A 23,834-nucleotide genomic window follows, 5' to 3' on the forward strand; every position below is an offset into this window, starting at 1 on the left:
AGATGTATTGGATTAATGCCCAGATAGTGCAGTAGAGGGATTTGTGGGTTTCCCACTGGGACCTTTCCTGGACAATTTCTCCTGGAGTTTATCTGTGTGTCTGGGATGAAAATATATTCAGAGAAAAGCTTTGTTTTTGTGGGAATTAATAAATTGTTTCTGTCTTGAGTGCAGCAACTTTATAAGCACATTTTAACCAACAAACTGAAAAAACCCATTCTTGTTTGGTCTGAACTTGTTAATGTATCAGGTAGGGTACCAGAGCTTTTACTGTAGTGCTTAAACAGCTGACAACTTTATCCTCTGCAAGGTTGCACAAATTATAATAAAAAAAAAGGTAACACCTGTTTTCCTCTACCTTTTTTAGGATGCTATGTACCACATCCAGCCTTTAATGTGATATTCAGTAGTCCTAAACTGTACTTCAATTGGTTTTTAATCACTGCATCTTCCATAGCTGTAACTGTACAGTAATTATGGCTGTGACTTTCCAGGTAATTTCAGGTAAAAGATTAGAAAATTCCATGGCAACCTCTTTTTAATAGGGAGCGTAATTACACTGGAGCAGTGTGAATTTTATTTGGTCTTTTTAGTGGAAACAGTCTAATTGTTGCATTATCACAAGTTGAATTGTCAATACCAAGAAAATAATGAATCTAAAAAGAAGAACAGCATCTGAAAAATAATACGTAACAAGAGAACCGTACATGTTTTTCTGTTCCTGGTTTTGCTTTGACAGCAAATTTCCCTCATTTATGTGGATGGTTGAAGACAATGAGCCTCACATATTCTATGGAAGTCTATGGGAAAACTGCCTATGACCTCAGTGAAAAGTTTACTGATGGTTTCAATTGTTAGTTTCCAGTCTAGCTAAATACAAATGATGTTCATTTATATGTTATTGTTGCTGTAGGAGTCAAAAAGCAAGGGTTCTTTGGGTTCTTTGGATTGATAGCTTAGATCTGTACAAGTGTGCAGTCAGATCCAACAAGCTGGTGGTTAGGAAAACACTTAGATTGAGGCTTCATCTTGGGAATACAATGGGAGTGGCTGCATCATCCTGCACAGTGTGGCAGGAAGTCGTCGGACACAGGAGTGGTATAAAGAACTCGGTCAAATTTTTATATAAAACGGCCTCATGCAGACTAAACCCAATTGTGAAATGCTCCTACAATGATTTTAAACTTTGCAGACGATAGTTGGTACATATTGATGGTCATGCCCATAGTTTACAACCCTGTACTGGGTGAGTAAACATGGTCTACATGAAGTTAAGTGGGAAGCATCAATTAAAGAGTTGCAGTAATCCAGGCCCATTTGTTTCCACTTGAACCCTAGTTACCAGTCCAACCGATTAATTGTCCAGTGTCATTGTTGATGTCATAGAAGTGTTTGAAAGCATGTTTAGTAAAAAGGTTAAAGCCATAATAATGTGGCAGTGGAGACGAAAAGCTTTTTAATTTGTTTCTGTCAAATGGCCAAAATGGTCCGTTTCCAGATTTTCCCCTCAAATCAGCCAATTCAGTTTCCAAATGTTATTCGCTGGCCCAACTCATTTGAACAAGTGCATTTCATTTTCTGGCGTCCTCTGCTGTTGACTTCTCATCTCTGCCAACCTGTTAAGCAGATGAGTGATGAGCTCAAGCTCGGCCGCCTCCTGCCTTCTCTCCCGCCTGCTTGTACTGAAGTGGGCAGTGGACGTAATAGAGGGCAGCAGAAAAAAATCAATTTGCTTTTCGCAAAGTCTTCATTAGTTTGCCTTTCGTCACGTCCTGGGTCAAACCCAGTTGGACTGCTTCCTACAACCAAGAGAAAGGTCAAGTCAATAATTGTGTGTGCACGTCTTCCGATACAGCTGTACAGAGCCTACTGCGCCACTGGGAGTTTTGAAAGGGAGTGTTTACTGCTTAGAAGTATGGTGCCAAAGTCACAGTGAAATAACAACTTTTGCAAACTTTGTTTGATAATGCTCAAATAAGTAAAATAATCAGAAGATGTTCTTTTTATTGTTTAGAAAAAAGTTGCCAGGAAGGAAAGGAAAATTTGGCTCGTAGTTCAAATTCCTTTCCAGCATTTTGAGCCAATGTGTTGTCAGTGACCTTTCTGTTGACCAAATACATCAGGGTTCCTCCTGCATGTGAAAGATTTTGGCCTTCTACCAAAGGATTGTAATAAATATTTTTAAACCAGTTTCTCTAGTTGTAGTGCAGCCAATAGCTGTCACAATAATTTCAAAAGTGAATGCAAGCACTAGATTTGTTTGTTTGTCCCCCTGCAGCACTGAAAAATCCAACTAGCCACTTTACTTTTTACAAGATGTCCAAGTTATTTTACCACAGTTTCAATCAGTGATTAATTTGATTTTAGTGTTCTTGACTATAAAGTAGCCAAATGCACAAGATTAAAAAAAAAAAAACTTCAGCAGGTTTTTTTTGGTCTATGTGCAACAAAGAAAAGAAAAAGTTGCATTTGAAATAATCAAACTATATGACGCATTTTGTTCTGACAGTGTATAGAAGGAAGTACTTTCCTGGAGCTGTAGATGTGATTTGAAAAAGCTGTAAGAAGAGCAACAAGTCCACCATTGAGATTAGGCTTAATCAAAAGTATTACCTCTATTTCAACTCCACAGATCTGGCAGAGCATTTTCAAAATAAAAAAAGTTTATACATGGTTTATACATGGTTTAAAGAATGATTTCACACTTTTAAAGATGATTGTTACATTGTAAAGCTTTAATACTAAATTTGACACTAAATTCACTCAAAAAGACAAATCCATGTATCTAAACAAAAACATTTTTTGCTCATGGCTATTTTTCAATCTCAATTTTCAAACAGATGTTGAGCTCAATCAAAATATAGTCGTGACATAGTTTATGTGTCAATTTTGATACTTGATACGTATCCATTTATATATCCATTTATCCAAATATTTCCCTCGAGTATTAAATCATCCAGTGCACTAATTGGGCATGATTTACTTGATCATAAGAAGCATTTTTTTATTAATCACATTACCAGAAACAACAGGAAAATGCTTGATATTATTTTAAGTAAAGAAAAAGGTCCTTATGTATACATACATATACTCAGTTTGTCATGTTTTTCTGCAGATAAAATGGAAACAATGACGTCACCACTTTTTTAATGTTCATGTTTTATTGTAACATCTTTGTTGGTGATAATTGAGCTTCCACTTCCACTGTTATTTAATGTCAGGTCTTTAACCAGTCAGTCACAGATATAGATTTTCTCCCTCTCTTCAATTTCATCCTCTCCCTTCCTCTGCGGACTGCCGTCGGCTACTATTGATTAGTGTGTATTGTTGCTTTGTAGGTAGGCTCGGTCTGTTGACCATATCATCAACACTGTTAGGCACCAATCAGGCTCTTGGAAGCAACACATTTATGACCCTGATAAGGCCAACGAGTTGTGGTACAAGCTTGGAGGGACAGTCTGCGGAGATTTGAGAGATTTTACCTGTATAGAAGAAGTCCTGGGACCCCCACCCCCCAAAAGGAAAATCCACCCATATTATAATAACATTTTTATGGTGAAAATGTTAATTATTTATTAGTATTTAAATACATTTTCAACTAGATTTGCTGTAATACAAGATAGATTTGAGTATATAATGGCTATAAACAACAACATCCATGGTCACCCTCCAAGGGCTCATTCTGAACCAAGAAGAAAACACTGGATACAGCAAATATTAGATGTGCTGTCTGCAAATGCTGCCAAATATTGTGGGTTCTATCTGCCAAAAAAGAATAATTGCTTTGAGTGAAATTTGCCATTAGCAGCATGAAAGTATAAATCTTACACTTTTTTTCATAGGTTTGTAAAATGTCAGTTATGTGGTGCATATTGGGTGTTAAGTTAAACAACTATCATTTAGCCCACTCAGATTTCCCCAGTCCCCCTTTTTGTTGTTCTTTCCAGCCATTGTTGTTCTTTAGAATGCTGCGTTTATTATTATTTTAATCACCACATGAACTTTTTTTTTTTTTTACAAACTCAGTTTTTTAAAATAGCCTTGTGTTTTGGTGTTCTTTTTTGAGAAAATGACTTTACTGAATTGCAACTGAAGTACTCCTTGAAAGAAGTCCAGCTTTATTTAGCCAGGGAAGGTTTGACAGGATAATTTGTTCGTCTCTAGCTCAGAAGTGCTTTTTTTAAAATGCAGAGAAAAACCTCTGAACCCTATCCATTCAACAGAGATTACTAGATACTGCATCAGATTGTGTGTGTGATAAAGCAGACTGTGTTATTCATTATTTTTACTTTGTTTTGATATAATAATATCACAAAGATGTCTTCCAAAAACATGAGTTTGACATGAAACTCAGCGATGTTGTGGCTGCTTCTCTTTCATTTAACCTCAACTCGTCCTGCTGATCGTGTTGGGAATAAAGTATTAAACTCAGGATTTTGCCAGCAGACTGTGAGGAAGCAGTACAAAACTGACCCATACAGTATATAATTGTTCGAAACACTTAACTGCTTAGGAAATCCTCCCATGATCCCTTAAGACCCCGGGCCCAAGAGAGGGATTTCTTCCTGGGTTTCTGAGCGATGAGGACATGTGAGGAAATGGGGTGGAAAAATGGCGAGGTGGGGAAGTTGTGTCTCAAAGCGGCAGCAATGTCAGGGATTTGTGGGCTGTATTTTCTGATAACTTCCATTGGCACAAAAGCAATTGTGGCTTCCAAGGCATTGTTTTCTGCTTAACTAAGTCAGCACACAGGGGAATTGTCCTGGGAATAGTGCACTGATCTGAGTGACACAGCTCTCTTGTCCTTGGGGCTAATTGCATATGCATTCATGCTGAGTTAGTGCTATCAAACCAGAACTCTGACAACAAAAACCTGTCAGAATTACAGCTACCGTCCTATATCTCAAGCTCAGTTATGATACAGCAAATACAAGAGGGAAGCGCCTCTCGTGTCATACTTATGGTTACATTTAGGTTTTTTTTAGCTGCCAGCTTCTTCTTTGAAAATGCCAATTCATGCTCATTCTTAAGTCTGAGATGTGCACGATGTGATATCAGCTGAAGTCATCATAGTTCAGGCTGTTGGAGTTTTCTATGGCAGCTCTGGATTTTGACTGCAAGAACTCAATTTTCTAACTGACATCTTTGCCCTGTGGTGGTGGTGAAAGTTAAATTGTTTTGATCAAGCTTCCAAGTTTTCAAAGTTTGGAACATCAAGTTCACTGTGAAAAATCATCTTTGTATCAAAGTTGTACTTATCATTGTGAGGGTTAATGCAAAAATCTCAGGGACTAATCATGCTGATGGAGATGCTAATATATTACCACTATTATACATCTAAAGAAGAGCTTCAGCTCTTTGTTTCATTTTATTTTTTACTAAGATCTGGTCAATTCTCCCATTCATCTTCTCTCATTTATCCTATGTGGGGGGAAAAAGTCACTGTACCTTCCTTTCCCCTGCCTTTAAGCTAGTCTTCTTTTGATTGGTTGCCCCGCATAACAGGTTGAAACCTGGGTGGGTGTGGCTTATATTCTATGGTTTTGAAATGACCATATAAAGTAGGGGTGGGGAACTCCAGGCCTCCAGTGCCAGTGTCCTGCAGGTTTTAGATATCACCCTGGGTCAACACTCCTGAATCAAATGATTATTTCTTTACATTACGACTGTTCTCTCCTCTGATCTCTGTTTTGCCATGTCTGCTAGTGAAACTGGAGCTTAGGAGAGACCCGTAAAGTGGCAGTATCATTAGTTATCCGTGTTATGTATCTTACTGAAGGTCACCAGTGATGTCAAATGTACATACTCTGACCTTTTGGAAGAGTTCCTCTGCTTTATATACAATGATTTCTCTTCATTCTCATCAGCTTACATAAATTAACATGTGTTACTGTTCCAGATAGTTTTCCATGTAAATGCATTTCTGTGAGTTGATGGATAACTTTTATGACAATAAAAAACGGAACACATTATGCTTACTGTAGACAAACTACATGACTGAAATGATGTTTTACAAATTGATTTCCATGCCATAGAGGGAGCAAATGACTGCCTGGGAGGCACGAATCCATGCTGAAACAAAATCAAAAACACTGCAGCATGTTGGAAAATAGTCATCAGTTAAATGAAAATGTGATTTATAGTAAAAGAGTAAAATGATAATGATCCGTCACGCCTTGAGGAACGAAAGTCTAACTGCTACTCGTCTACAGCTTTTACGCCTTCACACGTAAATCCAAATCTTGTTGCTTTCGTGGAGCCTTTGTTTCTTTCATGCTCGGGTCTGGATAAGCATTTTGTGTCACAGGCTTTCACTTTGGTTTGATTATTTTTTAGTTGCCTTGTCACGAAAAAATCTGCCCCTTTATTTCACCCATTAAACTGCAGCTCTGTGAGGAAATGGCTGCACCTGGGTTACTGGCCATTATATTTGCGATGCTAATTATTTGTTCCTGCATTCATTTCCATGTCATACATGCATAAAGAAATACTGAAAATACACTGGCTGCACAAAAGGCACCCGCAACTGCTTTTGTGCTGTGCCTGGATGACAACGTTTGAATGGTAGTCAGTGTGAACCACCTAACACGGGTGTTGCTATTAGCTCAGATAATGGCTGCATTGTATTGTATTTAGGTGTGCTGCTTGCATGGTATTAGTGTTGTGAACAGAGCTTTAACAGCTCCATCTTTTGTCTTCACCCAGTGGACCCGTTCCCTTTGCCTCTTGAAACTTTTGTATCTCATTTTTCATGTTTTGAACATAACGATTTCCTTCACCAAGTTTCCTGTGCAACGGCACAATAGTTCATACAGTCTTCCAACATCCTCTCTAATATACAACGTTTGATTTTAAAGTTTCATAAAACTTGAAAGCTTTTTGTCCGATCTCCCATGCAAGATAAGGTCATCTCCTTGTGCATGTCCAGTCAGCTTCAAGCAGAGCAGAGAGTTTTGAGATTGCTTCCTGGAAGTCCCTTTCTTCCTTCTATCAACTTTATTTCAAAGTGGTGCAAACACAATGCTAAATGGGGTTGGTTGAGGCTGTTTTGCCTCAGTGTTGGAGATGCAGTGCCCATTGTGGGGGTTCAAGTTGAAGGCGCTACTAGCAGATGATAGCTAGATAGCAGATGATCCAGAACATGAGATCAGCTGAATCTATAAAATTTTAAAGACTTTTGAAATGTAACTTCTAAAGCTCCACTATGATTTGTGACATAGTATGCATCTAATTATTGCCAGGTAGCTGCAGTGGCTGTCTGGGCTCAGAGATGGAAATGAGAGGCAGTTTTCTGTATCCCCAAAATAAATCAGGGGTTGGATAACAAACAGATTCCCAGTAAACACTCAGAGCCTGATGTGAAAAAAGCAAAAAAGCCAATTCTAGTACTTAACCAAACTTTGATGTGCTTCTCTGCTTTTGCCTTATTGTTTAATATACGGTTTAAAATTTATGATGAACCACTGCCTTTTTTTTCTTTTGCTTTCTCGTCTCTTACAACTCTACAAGCCTTTTCAGTCAGAAATGTTCCACAAAGGCTTCACCTGCAAAGATATTTTTATTTTAAGACATTTAATGAAAGCCTAAGGTTTGTTCTTATAAGCACCACCCTGCACACCGAGGAGGACCGAGCAAAAAAAGCCCTGCTTATCTGTTTCTACCAGAGGTAAACAGGAAGTCACATATTTAACATAACCGCTGTCTCAGAAATAAAAAGAAAAGCAAATTGTATCTGATTTCTGGGTAAGCTCACGTCCGCGGCTGTTTGTGTATTCTGCAGCTATGATCGACTGCTACCACTGTCTGGCTCCTGTTCATGTTTCCTGCAGTTTGTTGGCTTGTAAATAACATAATTGGGCAGGAAATGTTCATCTGAAAATACTTATAGTAACAGTTTCACACACACCCAAAGTATAGAGGATTTATTCTAGTGAATTCATGTAATATGAAAATGATTTGACTCACAAATATCTTATAGTTTAACATTACCTGAAGCTAAAGTCACACCAAAATTCATTCTCGAAGCCTAAATGACTTTTTGGGAGAGCCCAACAACTTCAGATATTTGGAGCAGGTACCAATAGAGTTCAGCAATACCAATTTTGTCAGCTGTGGTGCTACCCTGCTGCATGCACTATGCACTGAAGACAGTTATTATGTTTTGTCTGTGTATTTCTCATGCTGTCGTATTTGAGGGTCTTTAGCTTACAATATAAAGCACCTTGAGTGTAATTTGGCTATCTAAATAAAACTGAACTGAATCTATGCCAGTTATATTATTTACGGTCTTTAATAATTTCTGTGTAAAGAGGAGCTTACTTCCATCTCACAGTGCTGGATATATTCGAAGGGAGAATTTATTTGTGGTGTCCACGTACAGTTGGGTTTTCTCATGTCCTTATCTACCCGACAACCATCAGGTCACCTAGCTTTCTCTGATCTCACATTCACAGTCACTCTCCTTTGCACAAGCCACCTGTTACAGGGCGTTGGCACAAGCATCTCCGCAGAGAGATGCCGTCGGAGGATTCGGTTTCAGCTTCGCTTTCAGCACAGCAGCCCCGGTGGGAGCGCGCACACACGGACTCACACCCACCCCCCCATCTCTTTCACAAAACCTGTTTTACACACATTCCCTCAGTTACAGAATACTAAAGAGACCCTAGAGCAAAGAGGGTCATTAACCCCATATCTTTCCACAGCAGTTAATGATTTCCCACAAAGTGTGTGTACAAATAGGAGTAAAATACACACACTTTTAAACAAGGCCTCCATGGACTTCTGCACCCCATCGCTCACCTGTAGCAACACTTGCTTGTGCTTTATGTCATTGAAATCCTCTTTGGCATGCTGCTCAGTAAGCAGCTGTCAGACTTGGAAAAAGCTTCTCTTTTGAGTTGCTGTGGGAAATCCAATTTTTCCATTACTGATGTTTTTTTGAGAACTTCATGCCGACTTTGATGGGCTGTCCTTATTGTTCTGAAGGTGAAAGTCTTTCTAGTGGAGGAAATTTGGAAAAATGTTTTCTTTTTAAGCTGAAGTCTGTCAGCATTGACTCTATGGGCTTTAATTGTGAGGAAAAAATGTGTAAAATAACAGGAAGTTCTGGTAGCTCATTACCCACACTATCCTGTAATTATAAAACAACATTTTTGCTTTTTTTGTTTTTAAAACTGTGCAACCACTGTAACAAAAAACTGTCGCCACAGGAAAGTTTTATATTAGAAACAAGTTGTAAAACTAATGAAAACACAGTTAAAAGTCCAAAATTTGTGCACTTCTTCAGACTTTCCAAAGCTGTCCGGTGGAGGCTTTGGAGTGCTTGGAGGGCTTATTTTATTATCATTGTGTACTGTAATATTTAGGACCATGGGTCCAGATCAATATAAGTGGAACTTTAGGTCTTTTGTCAAATGTTTAAAACAAACAAACAGAAAAAATACCAGCACAAAAATCTCCAGAAATCTATGTATGCAGCCAGATCTGGACACCTGGCACCTCCTTCCTTGCAAGGCTGATGAGATTGTTCTTGTCCGTTTACCCAAACAGTATCCCCACTTCTTAAAAAAACTGTATGTTTTCTGTCATTGTCACAGTCTTTCTTATGACCTTTGCATTATGGTGTAATCTTACTTTCTGGTTTTGCCTTCATGTTGCTCAGTATTTTCCTTTTCTGGGTTCTTCCTGTCCCGTTTACCTTCTTGGCTTGTCTTTATTTTGAAGGTTACGTGCTCGTGTGGCTTTGTGTTTTCACTTTCCATCTTTGTTCCTTTTCCAGCCATTATTATGTTATATTATCTCTTTCCCTAATTATCGACACGCCTTTGTCACATCTTCCTCTGGTTCTCGTGTCTATGTTTTTTTGTGCACTTCTGTGCTTTCGGCTCTTGCGTCTTATTCTTTGATTATGTTATTTTGTGTTTTCCTGCCATCACTTTTGGATTTGGGTTATCACGCATATTAATGTTATTCTAAATGTAAGATGGTTGATAGTTGCCTTTTCTCTTTTTCTTAATAGTAGAAAACTTTCAGAGTGTTTTTGTGTGTAACTCTTAGAAGTTGATGAATAGGCCTTTATGACTTAGAAGGCTAAATGCTCTGGAGTTATTTTATATTCATACTCATTAAAACCCAGAGGTCACCTCTCGTTCCTTATGCTGACGCATCTCTGTTTGTTTGCACTGCACTCTCTGTCATTTATCCCAGTTATTTTTCTCTCCTTGTCTGAAGGAGAGAAGTGACTTCAGAGTATACAAATCAGATCCCAACCTCTTTGAAAGCCAAATGACCAAAGAGAGAATTTATCGGAAAGGAAAATGGGCACTCATCGTGTTAATCCCCTGCGAATTTAAGTACTCACGAGTTAGTTTTTAGAAGTAAAATCTTCGGACCTTTCGTCAGAATTTCAGAGTCGGTCATTAAAATTAAGTTCAAAGTTGAATTGAGCTTCGAGAAGAACATGCCGTGACCGAATTGTGCTCCTTTTTTGTCACTCGGTGAATGGTTGCTGTGAGTGTTTTGTGTTTGTAGTCCATGCTGATGCGTGTTGGCATGCTGTAACACTAATTTTCCTCCATTAGTTGTCCTGCTGACAGGAAACTGTTTTACGGAGGCAAGGTTCTGGCTCTGTGTGCGGATCTGTGGGTTTGTGCTTGTATTATATCAGTGAACACAGCTCGGATATTGAAACAAATCAATAAGCGGAGAGGGGAGGTGGAGCAGGGGGGACAGTGGTGATTGTCAACACTTTTCACACAACCTTTTCTTCTTTTTGTAGAAAATAAGCTCATCTTTGGTCTCTGTGTGTGTGCGCGTGTGCATGTGTGTGATGTTTTGTGTTTGTGTATCTGCATGCGCTCAACAAGAACAGGTGTGTGCATACTTAAGATCTTCCAGCTAGACTGCCCTTGATGTTAGTGCCCTAGAAAGCCATTGCACCTTAAACACAGAGCCAATTAGCATGGAGCTGTTGTGTGTCTGAAATAGCTTCAGCCACCATATCCACCGGTCAGCCTCGAAAATCCCAGGCAGTTAATACAATTAGAGTCAACACATAGGGATCCTGGACATTTAATCCAATAAGAGTCAACACACAGCAATGTTTTGGTAGTGAGAGCTACGATGTGAGCCAGCCAGTGATTTAGAACACTGGTTGCGTGTTAATTGACTATAATTTTACATTATTGGCTCAAATTTATAATCATGACCATTTACTGTGGTGATATCATGGTTCCAAATCTCTCACTGGCAGTTTCTTATGTTTTCAAGGGTTGAGTAACAGTCCCACTTGAATTCACCCATTATGTTATTACAGCAAATCTTTGGTTAAAGGGCTCTTCCTTTTGTCAACACTGTTAAAAAAAACAAAACTGGTGAGAGCACACAGTCTTAATAAAACTTTTACACACATCTTAGCTTAAAGCACATTTTAAACACAAATAGCACATATTTTCTGTAATAACATGTTTACAGTACACATAAAAAACTGGTCAAGTACCAGAAGTCAACAAGTTTCCATTATTGTGGTGAAGGCTCCATACAATATGCACACTTTTGCATGCAAGCAGACGTCCTAAGACAATAATCCTAATTTGACTTTTAATGTAGTTTCGACAGTTATTTATAGGAAATTAGGCAGAACCAGGACAGATTTCAGCTCCTCCAACAGTAGCAGCATTGGACTAAAGCTATATGCAAAGTAGACAAGCCTTTACTTCATAAAAAGTGACCTACCTGAGACCAAACACTTTGCGTAGATTTCCTGGACATGCAGAGGACCAAGATGGCTCTATCAAGTGTATTAACATACTTTGATCTCAATAACAAGATCAAGGAAGGTTTCGGTTAAGAGTCGGCAGTATCTGAGTGACTGGAAAGTGTATATATGTAAGATGGCTGTAGTTACCATGAAGATTTTTGCATTTTGGAGTATCAAAGTTAGCATTTTGGCTACCGCCATCCCAGTTTTATGAAGCTAAAAGTTACAGTATTTGGATTAGAAAATTGGATGCTAAGTTAGCAGCTAACATCAGCAAGCTTGGTTTTCTCGCTACACGGGTGCTTCAAATAGACATGCAAAGTAATAAACTGGTCTGTCTCTACTAAACAAACAGCCAAGGTATTTGTTAGGTTATTTCATTCAAACACTGCTTTTACTATTACACAATGAATTCAGAGAGAATCCATTAGAATTTCAGGGCTATGCTATGTACATGCTATCTAGTGACTGAGGCTATGTCCACACGTACCCGGGTATTTTTGAAAACGCAGATTTTTCTATGCGTTTGCACCTTTCGTCCACACGTAAACGCCGTTTTCGGTCACTGAAAACGGAGATTTCTAAAAACTCCGCCAGGGTGGATATTTTCTAAAACTCGCTTTTGCATTTACGTGTGGACGAGAGAAAACGGAGAAAACGCAGCGTCAAAGGTGTGCGCCTTTTTTGACGTCACAGTGTGCGCCACGTTGTTGTTTCGGTGAAATGAATTTCTACAATACTGTTACTGTTAATTGTCCTCTGTAGTGTTTAAATGCTTACATATACACACACAGTTACTGTCCCTCCACACATACGACTCGGTTCTGCTTCTATGCCCCAGCTTTGTTTACTATTTCCCGCCGAGGCTTCTAGACTTCTGATTGGCCAACATTTCTACACGGTTAGGAATATATCGCCACCTGCTGCTTTGGCATGTTCGTAGCAGCGTTTTCCTTCATTTCTGCCTTTACGTGTGGACGGGATTATTTTTTAAAACGAAAACGGAAAATCTCCGTTTTCAAAAATACCCGTGTACGTGTGGACATAGCCTAAAACTGAAACAATAGCAAAAGGAGCCTTTGGTAATAATGTAAGTTAGAACTGATCCCAGGGTTTTAAGTGAGCCAATACTGATCATGTGGAGTAAAACGTGTGTTTGAGTGGATCTTTTAATGTGACATGCATATAGGAGCTGTAATTAGCAGCTTCAGTAGCTTTAATTAGGGGGGTTAAATGGAGCACGGCTATCACCTCACGTCCTTTAGATGTGCGTGGGAGAGGATATCAAAATGAAGTGCCATTTGTCATGTGTTTGTGTGTCTACTTAAAAGAACAACACATTTGACAGATCAATATTTTCATGAAATGCTCTAAGTATTCTTGAACCAGCTTAAAGTCCATGGATAAATAAGAGACTATGTGAGTGAGAGATGCACATGGAGCACATGAGACAGGAGATGAGTGTAACACTAATTAGGACGCCTCTATTCCAGCAATGCTGTGGCATATTTTCCCATGCAGGGCTCTCTAATAACCAGTTATTCTGTGGAAAAAGCTTTAAATCAGAGGCTATTCATGCACAAGCCTCTTCAGCCTGCATGATGTAACCTGCCTAAGACCCAAACTGAAACGTTGTCAGTCATCTGAACAATGCGAATAAAAGAATGAAAGCAGAGTTTTATTCCTCTTCTGCAGTGCACAGCTCATGCTTTTAAATCACCACAGATGCACCGCTTCCTTCAGCAAAAACATTCATACCTTTCTCCTGCAGTTGTAGTCCTAGCATGTTACCTCCTATATATAAAGGCAAATATGTATAAATAAATAACATAATAAGTGGCCATTTTTACATTAGTCTTCAGCTCGACTGCACATTCCTCCTCGTAGTGTTTTATCAGAATATATGTGTGCTTTGAATAATTTGAAAAATGCATTGAAATCCAAATACTTAATAGTTAAATGTTTTTTTTTATATAAAAGTGTTTTTGGAAGGTCTGCATTTGGTGAGCTCTGCAACCACAACCTGTTTTGTTTTGTTTTGCAGTATTTCCAGGCTTTTGCCTGACAAACAGTAACAGTAAGGGTCCCTAACCTTGTAATAAACTCTTGGTCTTTTATTTTATTTAAAAAAAAATTTCTTAGCTTTTCTTTTCTTTTTCTTTTTTTTAAAAAAAGGAGGAATAAATAACTTTAGGAAATTCCACTGTTAAGAGATATTTTTTTAAAAAAATATTTAAAAAAAATAAAAGATAGCTAGGAGTTGTTTGAATTGCTGCTAGTTGTTTTAGTTTTTTACTGAACAAAATATATTTTAGTCAAAAATTGTGTCACCTTGGACCAAAACATTGATTAATAGCTGAGAAAGTTGATTGGTTCTTAACAGAAATCTCTTGGAGCCTTGTTGCCGGCCTGTTTCATTCTGAAACCTGTTGGCCTGAAACCAGCAAACTGAAGGGAGGTTTTTTCAGAAATGTTTCCAGATCTTGTTTTAGTTTTTTTTAATAGTGAAACTTCTTGTTTCACTATTTCATAGAACTACCATAAGGCTTCATTCATGTGCGTGGTTGTGTTGTAGCAGTAGGGAAACCCCTTTTCCAGGATTCTTGCTTAAAGTCCTGCCTGACCGACTTCCTAATTGGCTGTCTTGTTGTTTGACTGCTTTACCAGCTGACTTTGCTAACTTTCCCTGGCAGCCAGTCACAGTGACCGAGTGCCTCGTTGACCTGTTGGTTTGCTGCCTGCTGCGGTCATTTGTGTCCGCCGTTAAAAGTGATCAAAGTTAATTGTTGATACTCTCAGTGAGTGTGTGTCCTTGAGTGAGCTAGCTGTCAGTGAGTCAGCAGCAGCTACAGAAGTAGCTTTCTCACTCAGATCTGTTCACCACAAGCATGCATGCAAATGAGTGCACTCATACATGCATGTACGCTTGAATATGAGCAGTGAAAGAAGGGTGTGTTGTACAGAAATTCACCCAGGAGAGACGGTGCAGGCTGTGCTTCAGCCTGACTGAATGCAAAGTTTGTACTGCACTTATATGCAGGTGTATAAAGATGGCAGTGTGTTGCATGTGGAAGGAGGGCATGATATTTGCTGTTGGTTACATACAGTGGCAACCTCTCTGTGATGAGAAAACAGTCATTTAGGAGTGTGTGTTTGTGTGTGGGCAGACTTTTTGTTTCAAGGTGGAGGATAAAGAGGCTTTAGTGTGTCTAATCTGCAGCTAGGTTCTAATAAGATCCGGGACAGCGCTACATAACCTGGATTAGTTGAACGGACGCAGGCAGAGCTGGAGGAGGAGCCACATCCGAGACTGAAATATGTGTTTGGGTGTTAAATTGGAAAGCAGCGTTCACATTGCAATCGAGCCCCGGCCAGCGCCAAAATTAAAATGAGATGGAACCTCAATGACTCTCGCTGGGGAATCAGGTGGTTTCAGCAGCAGATAATGGGACTGAGCGGAGGAAGATGTCCCTTCACACAGGGAATTGAGCGATGTGTGGATTTAGCACAGATAAGGCAATCAATCAGCCACAGTCATAACTGGAAGAGAGAATAACATTAAGTAAAAAGCTGCTTTACCACATGATTGATATGTTTGTCCTGATGTGTTCAAATAAACAAAATGTTATAAAAAATTTACAAATGAAATGAAAAAATATAACTCTTACATGTTATGTGTTGTGTAATTTACTGGTAATAGAAGTAATGGTAATAAATAATAATTAAATAACTAGTTACCAGAGGTCGGCTGAACATCACCCTGAATGTCGACAGCGTTCCTGCAGATCTTTATAAGCTCGTGAAATACAAGGTTTATCAAAAACAATAATACAATTTAAGTAAAGGTCAAGTTTTAAAATACATGAAAGAGTATGAAGCTAAATGTAAAGTTTTACATATGATACAACTCCTCCCATACTCGAGCGAAGTCTGAAGTAACTGCAGTTCTTTTTTTCCTTAACTTGGGAGGAAACAAATAGATGCTTTTAGTTAGGGTTACATTTTGTTTGTTACTGTTATAATTGCAACTAGAACTGACAATTAGAATTTTAAACTACACAACTACATCAATAATAACTACAACAACTGAAGTTGCCTAAGGCTATAATCTGGCATATTTACGTTTGTTAAAATGTTCATTAATATGCATTGTCCCTCTTTTTTATTAAAAAAAGGAAATAAATAAAGTAGCTACAACAATACCTAGAACAAGTACAGCAATATCTGGAAAAACAACAGCAATATTCTATTTCTAGAACAACTGCAACCAATAACTATAACAACAACACTACAAAGACTAAAAATAACTTGAACAAGTACAGTATTACCTAGATACATTATTTATAGATTACTTTTCTTAACAAAGATACAGAGAGCTTTACGGACAGAAAATTCAAATATAGTAAGACATTCCAGGAATAATTAAAAACAGAAAAGAACAAAAAAATCAATACAAATACTGAGAAATCACTTCTTGTTTAACACGTTTTAAAAGAAAATAAAGAAATTGTCACTCAAAGCAGCCGGGTTCATTTCTCAGATCAGGTTAGGTGTAAATTCTTTGTGCTCATGATAAACAGATGCCATTCCTATAAACCAAACAACAGCATTAAGACAGTTTTATGATGTTGTTTCTGGACTACAGCAGACAGGGAAGACACTGGGATTAAAACACTCTGCATGGCTAGAATTAGGATTGTTCTGCCATGGAGTTTTCTGTATTTTGGTCTTAAAAAAGTACTGAAAAAAATCTTTCGTTTGATTGTACTCTGTACCACACATACCCTGCTTTTTTCATCACTTTTTTTAGGACCTTTTTTTTGTTTGCCTGAATTAATCTCGACTTTAAATTCAGGTCTGTGACTTTTAAGATTGATTCAGAGCTTAAAATTTCACAGTGCTCCTTTTTATTTTTGGGAAACATGATCAGTGAGCATCTTCAAGAAGAGATAATTAAATCTGATATCTACTCAGTCCATTACACTTGTAATTAACCAAAGAAAATCTTCACTGACTGGTTGGAGAGTGGGAATAATTTCAGTCTGTTGGTTGCAGGGAAAATCACTTGCCCTTTTTGATGAGAGACGCAGCTTCACAGCTGGAGTCCGTGAAGCTCTGGCTTCAGGTTTTGTAGAACAACTTGACCAAACATACTTAGAGATGTTTGGATATTTTTGAGCTCAAAGTCAAAGCTTCAAGTGTTCTACACAAGCTTTGACAGAATACCCAAACACTGACAAGTTAGCTTAATGTTTTGTGCCTTGTACGTGGATAACCTGCAATATGAAAATAGCTGCTCACTGCTGAAATTTCAATATATTAACATAAAAAAACCCCTGCAGGATACAGGTTTGTCATAGATCAAATTAATGACAATTCTACTGCATTTTATTTGAATGAACCTCCCTCACTGAGTACATATAATCTGCTTAAATAGAAGTCAAGTTTGTTTTACAGTCTTGCCTATGTTCTCTCTTCTTATGCTATTTCAGCTGCTGTTCTGTCTGATAATCTCTTTTGTGTTTTACATGTTTATCGATAGCTTGCATGAGTTGACTTTTGCAATCCAAAGACATTACATCAAAAAGGACGGAGGACAAGGGATGAAAATGCTAAAAATCTGTAATAAAGTTGGATAACTTGTCAAATCCCAAGTAAATCTTGAGTAAGCATTAGAAAAAGCTACAGGGAGCAGTCTTGGTGTATGATGGCCAAAGTTGTCAAAAGCCTGGGTCTATTCAGTACACCCTGTTTTTTGGGGGGGTTTTTTGTTTTTTTTTAAGTAGTCTGTACCAGCCTGCTGCAATAAGTAATGAGTCAGTTTCGGTAAGACTACTGAAAGGAGCTACATGATAAAACCTGTGGATGATACAGCACTGACGAGAACTGACGAGAGCCCAGATTTAAATATCCTTGGGTGTAGTCAATACATAGTTCAGATATCCAGAGACTTCTGAAGCAAAATCTTTTCCATTTTTGGATAATTTCACAGATGCAGAATTTATTTCCCTTAACAGTGACGGGGAGATTAAGCAGGCACGATGGTTATGCTATGTTACTCAGGAAAGTTGTTCTTTTATGGTAATGGTGTTTCCTGAAATCTTGCGCTGCAGTCTCAGACTTCCTGAGAAGAAACTTTTATTGTATGTTTCAAGGAAAAGAATGACAACATGTGCTGACAAGACACATTATCACCCTCCTGTGAAGTTTATTCCCTGCTGTATTTGTCATGTATTTGTCAGTCATGTGTCCAGATAAGACAGACAAAAATAAATCTCTGAATATCTTTTAAAATTTTGATTGAGGGGACGCCACAACAGATAATCTGATTCACTATATTCTTTCATGAAGCTCTAGACCTTTGAGACCGTACCAAGTAGAAGGACTTGCCCTAAATACAAAAATCCTTTTAGAAGAGAGCCTTTGGTCAAAAGATGTGACTGAGAGGAAGTAAACCTCTCAGGGTTTCCTAGATGAACCTATGGAAGGATCATTAAGGTTTGCCTGCAGCTGCCTTTATCCCCAGATAGCTCAGGGCCTCTCGTGCTGTTTGCAGTATGCAACAATTTACTGCTGGCTTTGGCTCTGTGTAGCTACAGTGGACCAGAGGCTCCAAAAACCTCCAAACCGCCTGCTCAGGGAGTAAATCCTTACACGTGTCCCCACTACCCTAACCCTTAACTTTTAAAGTTTAAGGAAATCCTCTATAAATAAAAAGACGCCTTACTTTAAGTTCAATAAATACACAATGAATAATACTAGTAGGCAGTCCATATTACAGCATTGTCCAAAACATCTCTGACTATGATGTTTCTTTTCTACTATCCATTATTTTTCTCAGCCTTCAGTGACATTAATCTGAAGAAGTTTGGGTCTTGGAAAGTTGGCTGATTAAAGCAAGACATTTTGCTATGTCAGCTTGAGCTGTGGGAATATCTTTCCGACAACCATTGATTGAATCTGGGGTAGTTGATGTCAGTTGCAGCTCTGTGTTTATTCATGCATGTACTGGATATGTTTTAGGGTAGTTTAGAAACGCATAGTTAACGTACAGGCTGATTCACCAAGTGAAAAACGAGCCTCATCACTCGGTTAAAATGATTTGATTCTGTTGTTACGGCTCACAGTTTATTGTCCCGTTTAACTCTCTTCATTTCTCATCTTCTCCTCCTCCCTCTCTCCCCTGCTACCCCTCCTCTTCCTCTCTCCTGTCAGATGATGAAGCATGCGTGGGACAGCTACAAGCGGTACGCCTGGGGTTCCAATGAGCTCAGGCCCGTCTCCAAGCAAGGCCACTCCAGCAATCTATTTGGTGAGTGAGAGACCACGTATGTGCGCACGCCCACACACACACACACACACGCGCACACACACACACACACACACACACACACACACACACACACACACACACACACACGCGATTGATCTCTTGTCCCTGCCACCAGCAGCCTTGGCCTTTAGATTAGCAGCCAAATTGGCCGTCAGTTAGAGTCATCCATCTACACATGCCTCTAAATGTCAACTTTATCATATATTTATATTCTGTTTGTGCTTCTTGCCAGTTGTCAGTGTCTGTGCTCGTAATGAGTACGGTGATGCGGGGTGTTTTATTCTCTCTCTCTTCTTTTTTTTTGTTTTGTTTTTCCCTCTCCTCGGTTTCACACTTTTGTAACTCTTCTCTGAAAGTCTTAATTGTCTGTCAGCCTTTCAGTTTTGAGAGTAGAATTACCACCTCTTGGTTGGATGTCTCCTCCCAAATCTGTCAAGTTTCAGTTTACATCCATGTCTGTCCACACTTATAATATATGCAGTGAAGACTTTGAAGCAATTAAATAGGTGGGCACCAGAGATTAGTGTCACCAATTCAATAGCAGACTGAATGTGAAATATGATCACGGTCTTCCCTTCTGTTCCATAGTGATAGTGGTAAATAAAGGCCAAAATAATGCTTCATGGCGGTCTCTGACCTTTCTCTTATGAGTCTGCTCAGTTCAGTTTTATTTATATAGTGCCAGTTCACAATAAATATTGTCAAACCTACAGTATTAGAGATAAAACGCAAAGAGATGATCACCTCAGAGCAGAACTCTGCAATGCCTCTTATTTTTTTCATTTGTATTTTTTTAAAAAAAAGACCCAGACCCAATTTTATCCTATTAGTTTTTGTGCAAAATTTTACCATAAGTACCATATATTTTTGAGTTATTGCCAGAAATATTGTCAAAAATGTCACAAGTAACCCTGACCTTTGACTATCAAAATCTAATCCAAATGAACACAAAGTAGTACAGTGATAGTAAATGTATTTATGTTGCCCCCTTCAAGATTCAGATCACAAGGTCCTTTACATCAAATGCAACCACAGAAAAACAACACACACAAAAAAACAATGAAACTGAATGTCCCAGTGGCAGTTTAAAAAGATGAGTCTTCAGCTGCTTTCTGCTCGAGTCCACTGAGCTTACTGGCCGTAGGCTGGAAGGCAGAGAATTCCTAAAATTGCAAATTCCCTCTAACTTTTAGTTTTTTAGTGTAGATTTGGGGACAAGCCCCGATCAGACCTAAGAGCTGGTAACATATCGCTGCACAAGTTAAATCCTTGAGATCTTGACTGCATTTAGCTGGACTCATAAAGACAGTATACTGACAGTATACTGCTACAGTAATAACACATTTAAAAATAGGTATATGATAATATTGCAAACAATCCAGTGCCAGCACAGTTATAGTTACAGTCTCACTACTCAGTTCATGACAGCTCTCTTCTTTTGATTGATAGAACTTTAAAAAAAAAAATCTTCATTGCAATCTTTCAATAAAAATGGTCATTATTTATACTGTATATTCTTTTAGCCATGATAGTCATACAATGAAAACATGATCTCATTGACAGCTGTAAGATTAATAATATTTTCATTGTTAATGTTATTAAATGGAAGAGAAGCATACATCATTTCTGCAGGTGTTTGTGTGAGCTTGGTCTGTATGCGCCATGATAACTTTAATTAATTGCGACCGATTGAATAAACGGGAGCAGAGACTGTGTTTTTAATTTAAGATCTTTCTCTCTTTTGTCTTAAATAACCCCAGGGTGTTTGTTTGGATTCCTTTAGCTGTGCATATGTAGGTGGTGGATGACGGTTTAGTGTGGGGCCACTGTGAGCTTTTGATAAGATGACAGCCCCGTGTGACGGAGGTAGCTGAGCCTCTTCTGCTGATGAGGTTGACGCTACGATACTCGCTAGCTTGATCTGGTTTGAAGTTTTCCTACACTCTTGCATTTTTTTTCTTTAAAAGTTGCCCTCTAATGTCACGGTGCAGTGAAGGCCTTTCATTTTTAATTCCCTCGATAATTTCAAGTAAACTCCCTGTAATTAAGAAAAGAATGAATGTTAAATGGGTCTGTCAGCTGAGTGGAAGGAAACTGAATAATTGAAGTGTTGTTTAAACTGGTATAAATTAATTATTTTTTCACTCAGTAGCAGCTGTAAAAGCTGTAAACACAACAGTGACACGTAGATTTAAAATCTAGTGGGTGTTTGTCAGTTTGCCCTCCTTGTTCCTAGGGTGGTGTAAAGCTTTAACAATCAACCTGTATCCCCTCCCGTCAGATCCATCTGTTTTGGGGCAATATTTCCAGTTGTTGGTATATAAAGCGGACCGTGTTATGTGGATCCGGTGCATAAGTAGGACACGGCAAAGCTATTGCATGCATTTAGTATTCCTTTTCCTCTGTTCTTTTTATATTTTGAGGTTATTTTCCCTTAATATTGGCTTTAAAAATCAAATCTAGGAGCTTAAAGATGCTAATATACTCTGCTGAGCTGAGACTAACCAGAGAGATTACATAAGGAGAAGACATGGAGCTCAAAGATTCCTGACCTGGAATCTATGGGAGGATTCTGCAGCAGATGGAGGGAGAAGTATAACTTCATGTGAAGGTGGATTAAAAAAACAAAACTTTTTAAAACCTTATTTCTGGGGACACTCAGCAAACTTTTGAACAAGTTTTCATCAGATTCGACCGATTCTATACATGCAGCTTTCAAACCCTGACGACAATTGAATTAAATTTAACTTAACCTAGAAGAAGTGCCTTAGGTAGTTTAATGGCTGCTGGCTTGCCTCTGGAAGGTCTTGTGGGGTAAACTGCAGATTTGGCTTCTCAACTACAGCCGGTTTCATAATATATTGAGAAATGATTCTACTGTTAAAAATATGAGACAGTGAGAGGTGTTTTAAAGAATTGTAATTTCCTATTTGTTTTAAATAAAATAAGCTGTACTTTCTCAGGAATGATATTCCTAATAGTCAACGAGTCCTATCTCTAAGTGAAGTAAAAACCTGGTACAGTCGTGAATATTACTGCACCACTTGTCCACAACTGTTTTGTTATGTTGCATTACAGTTACAGGAGCTGTGATTACTTCCCTTTTTTCCTGCACACAGTTTTATGCAGAGTATAAAAAATAAAGAAAGTGAGGCTTTCTTGCTCCTTCTAAGCAGAACTTCAGAAAGTTCAACGCCAGGCTTGTCTTCCACACAAACAGACTTTTCTGTTCTTTTAGCAAAAAAGACAACCAGAGATGGGCTCTTATTTAAATATTTGGCCAGAAATATAAATCGTAGCATATCAAATGTAGACTTGGCCCCGTAAGACAGTATTTTTAATTTTAGATTATGCGACTTATGCGACCCTCAAAGTCTTTTTCAGTACACAGTCAGGAAGATTCGAAGCTAATTTTTAATGATTGCCTTCTTATGTTTAGTGAGGAAATTCAATCAGCTTTGTGTAAATTTCATCTACAGTTTCATTACTGAAATTTATCAAATGTAAACGTAGGACTAGGGAGAAAGCTGCTGTGTGAATATTAATTGTCAGATCACCTCTTAGAGTTGGTCTTTCTATGTGTTTCTCCCTTTCTCTATCCGTCCCCGTGTCTGTGTGATAGAAAAGTAAATAGGTTTTAGTTGGTTGCTCCAGTAGACCCACTTCCATCAGTAAATAAGACAGCTTGGCCCCAGGGCCTTGTCACTGCCTTTTCCAGCTCCTATAGAACATGATGTAGGACGATAATATTAGCCTGACCTGAAATATTATGCAATGAAGCCACACACCTAAGGCTGCTTCCATGATATATACGCTTACTTGGATTGCTGAGTCAAACTAGCCAGGAGAGGTGTCAATTAGAATGATGACAATGTCCTCTCAAAATCAACAAAAAGAGCACAAGAAGTATTACGAGACCTACTCCGTGTTTTCCTCGAGACAGGATTTAAAGGATTAGAAATTACTCATGATTATTCTTTGCCTAATACCACTTAATGTTAATGTACTTTAGCGTGTTGCATAAGCGGGACAACTGTCAGGGGGATAAAAATGAAACTTCCAGCTGCCCGTTTTATTTTGGTGGTGTTCAACTTTCTGGCTCAGAAATTGTCACAGCGGGTTTGAAACTAACGGTGGTTAAAACCTTTCCGATTGTCCCATTTATAATAAATATTAGGACTGCAACTTTAAATTATTGTAATGTTGTTCTGCCTCCAAAATCTTTATTAGTCAAACAATTAAACAAAACGCACAAAATTGTTACAGTTCTTCATGTAGACTAAGAAAAGTAGTAAATATTACAAAAATAGTTGTTAACTTGCTTTTAGTTGAACATTTCATCCATAATATTGTGCATGATGCTGTCAAAGCACAATATTGATCATTGTTCAGGAGTTAAAAAAAATACAATAAATTGACAGACAACCCAGTGTGCTTATGGACATTCTGATCCTTTTTTGTGAGTTGGGCTCATGTGGGCTAAATATGTGTTTTGAACAGTGCGATGTCTTGAATAACGCACATCTTATTTTTGTGAAGCTGTTCAGTGGAAGAAGCCTCCAGGGAAGGTTGGATGCGTCTCCTCTGTGGTCACTCCCTGAAGCAACAAAACTCCTTTTTCTCAGACGCCAGCTGTGCTGTCAGCTGTTTCCACTGTATCGAATGCGTTTGGCTGGATGTTGCGTCACTTTCGAGATGTGTTGCAGTGTTTTTGTTTGTCCGCGAAAAATCTTAGTGTATAAA

The 23,834-nt window shown here is 38.4% G+C and overlaps 1 protein-coding gene across 1 annotated transcript in view; it reads left to right on the forward strand.

Annotated features, from left to right (window-relative positions):
* Positions 1-23,834, forward strand: part of man1a1 (mannosidase, alpha, class 1A, member 1) — a 148,942-nt gene that overhangs the window by 19,345 nt on the left and 105,763 nt on the right. The window contains exon 2 of the mRNA XM_031750534.2: positions 18,974-19,070. Coding sequence (XP_031606394.1) covers positions 18,974-19,070 — 97 coding nt within the window. The remainder of the gene's footprint in view (positions 1-18,973; positions 19,071-23,834) is intronic.

Source organism: Oreochromis aureus, linkage group 15 (genome assembly GCF_013358895.1).
Source record: "Oreochromis aureus strain Israel breed Guangdong linkage group 15, ZZ_aureus, whole genome shotgun sequence".
Taxonomy (NCBI): Eukaryota; Metazoa; Chordata; class Actinopteri; order Cichliformes; family Cichlidae; genus Oreochromis; species Oreochromis aureus.